Below are 217 nucleotides of genomic sequence, written 5' to 3' on the forward strand. Positions count from 1 at the left end.
CCCCGCGGGCCCGCGGGGGCAGCCCCGGGCCAGCCCCGAGCAGCACCACATCCTCTGAGCCTGCGGTGGGCACAGCCCGTGGCCTCCCCGGGAGCACAGCGCCCAGCCCGGGCGGCCCAGGGGTGTTACCTGCGCAGGGAAACTCTCCCCGGTCTCTCAATCAACTAGCAGGTTTCTATCCAAGACCTCATTCCCTGCACTCCTCCAGCTGTCCCCG

General features: G+C 70.5%; 1 protein-coding gene across 1 annotated transcript in view; it reads right to left on the bottom strand.

The window, feature by feature from the left end:
* NFE2L1 (nuclear factor, erythroid 2-like 1) overlaps positions 1-210 on the bottom strand; it is a gene marked incomplete at its 5' end in the record, with an annotated part of 4,267 nt that extends 4,057 nt beyond the window's left edge. The window contains 1 exon segment of the mRNA XM_009078432.1: positions 130-210. Within this exon segment, the coding sequence (XP_009076680.1) occupies positions 130-210 (81 nt within the window).
* Positions 211-217: the final 7 nt, after the last annotated feature.

Source organism: Acanthisitta chloris, unplaced genomic scaffold, assembly GCF_000695815.1.
Source record: "Acanthisitta chloris isolate BGI_N310 unplaced genomic scaffold, ASM69581v1 scaffold16727, whole genome shotgun sequence".
Classification (NCBI taxonomy): domain Eukaryota; kingdom Metazoa; phylum Chordata; class Aves; order Passeriformes; family Acanthisittidae; genus Acanthisitta; species Acanthisitta chloris.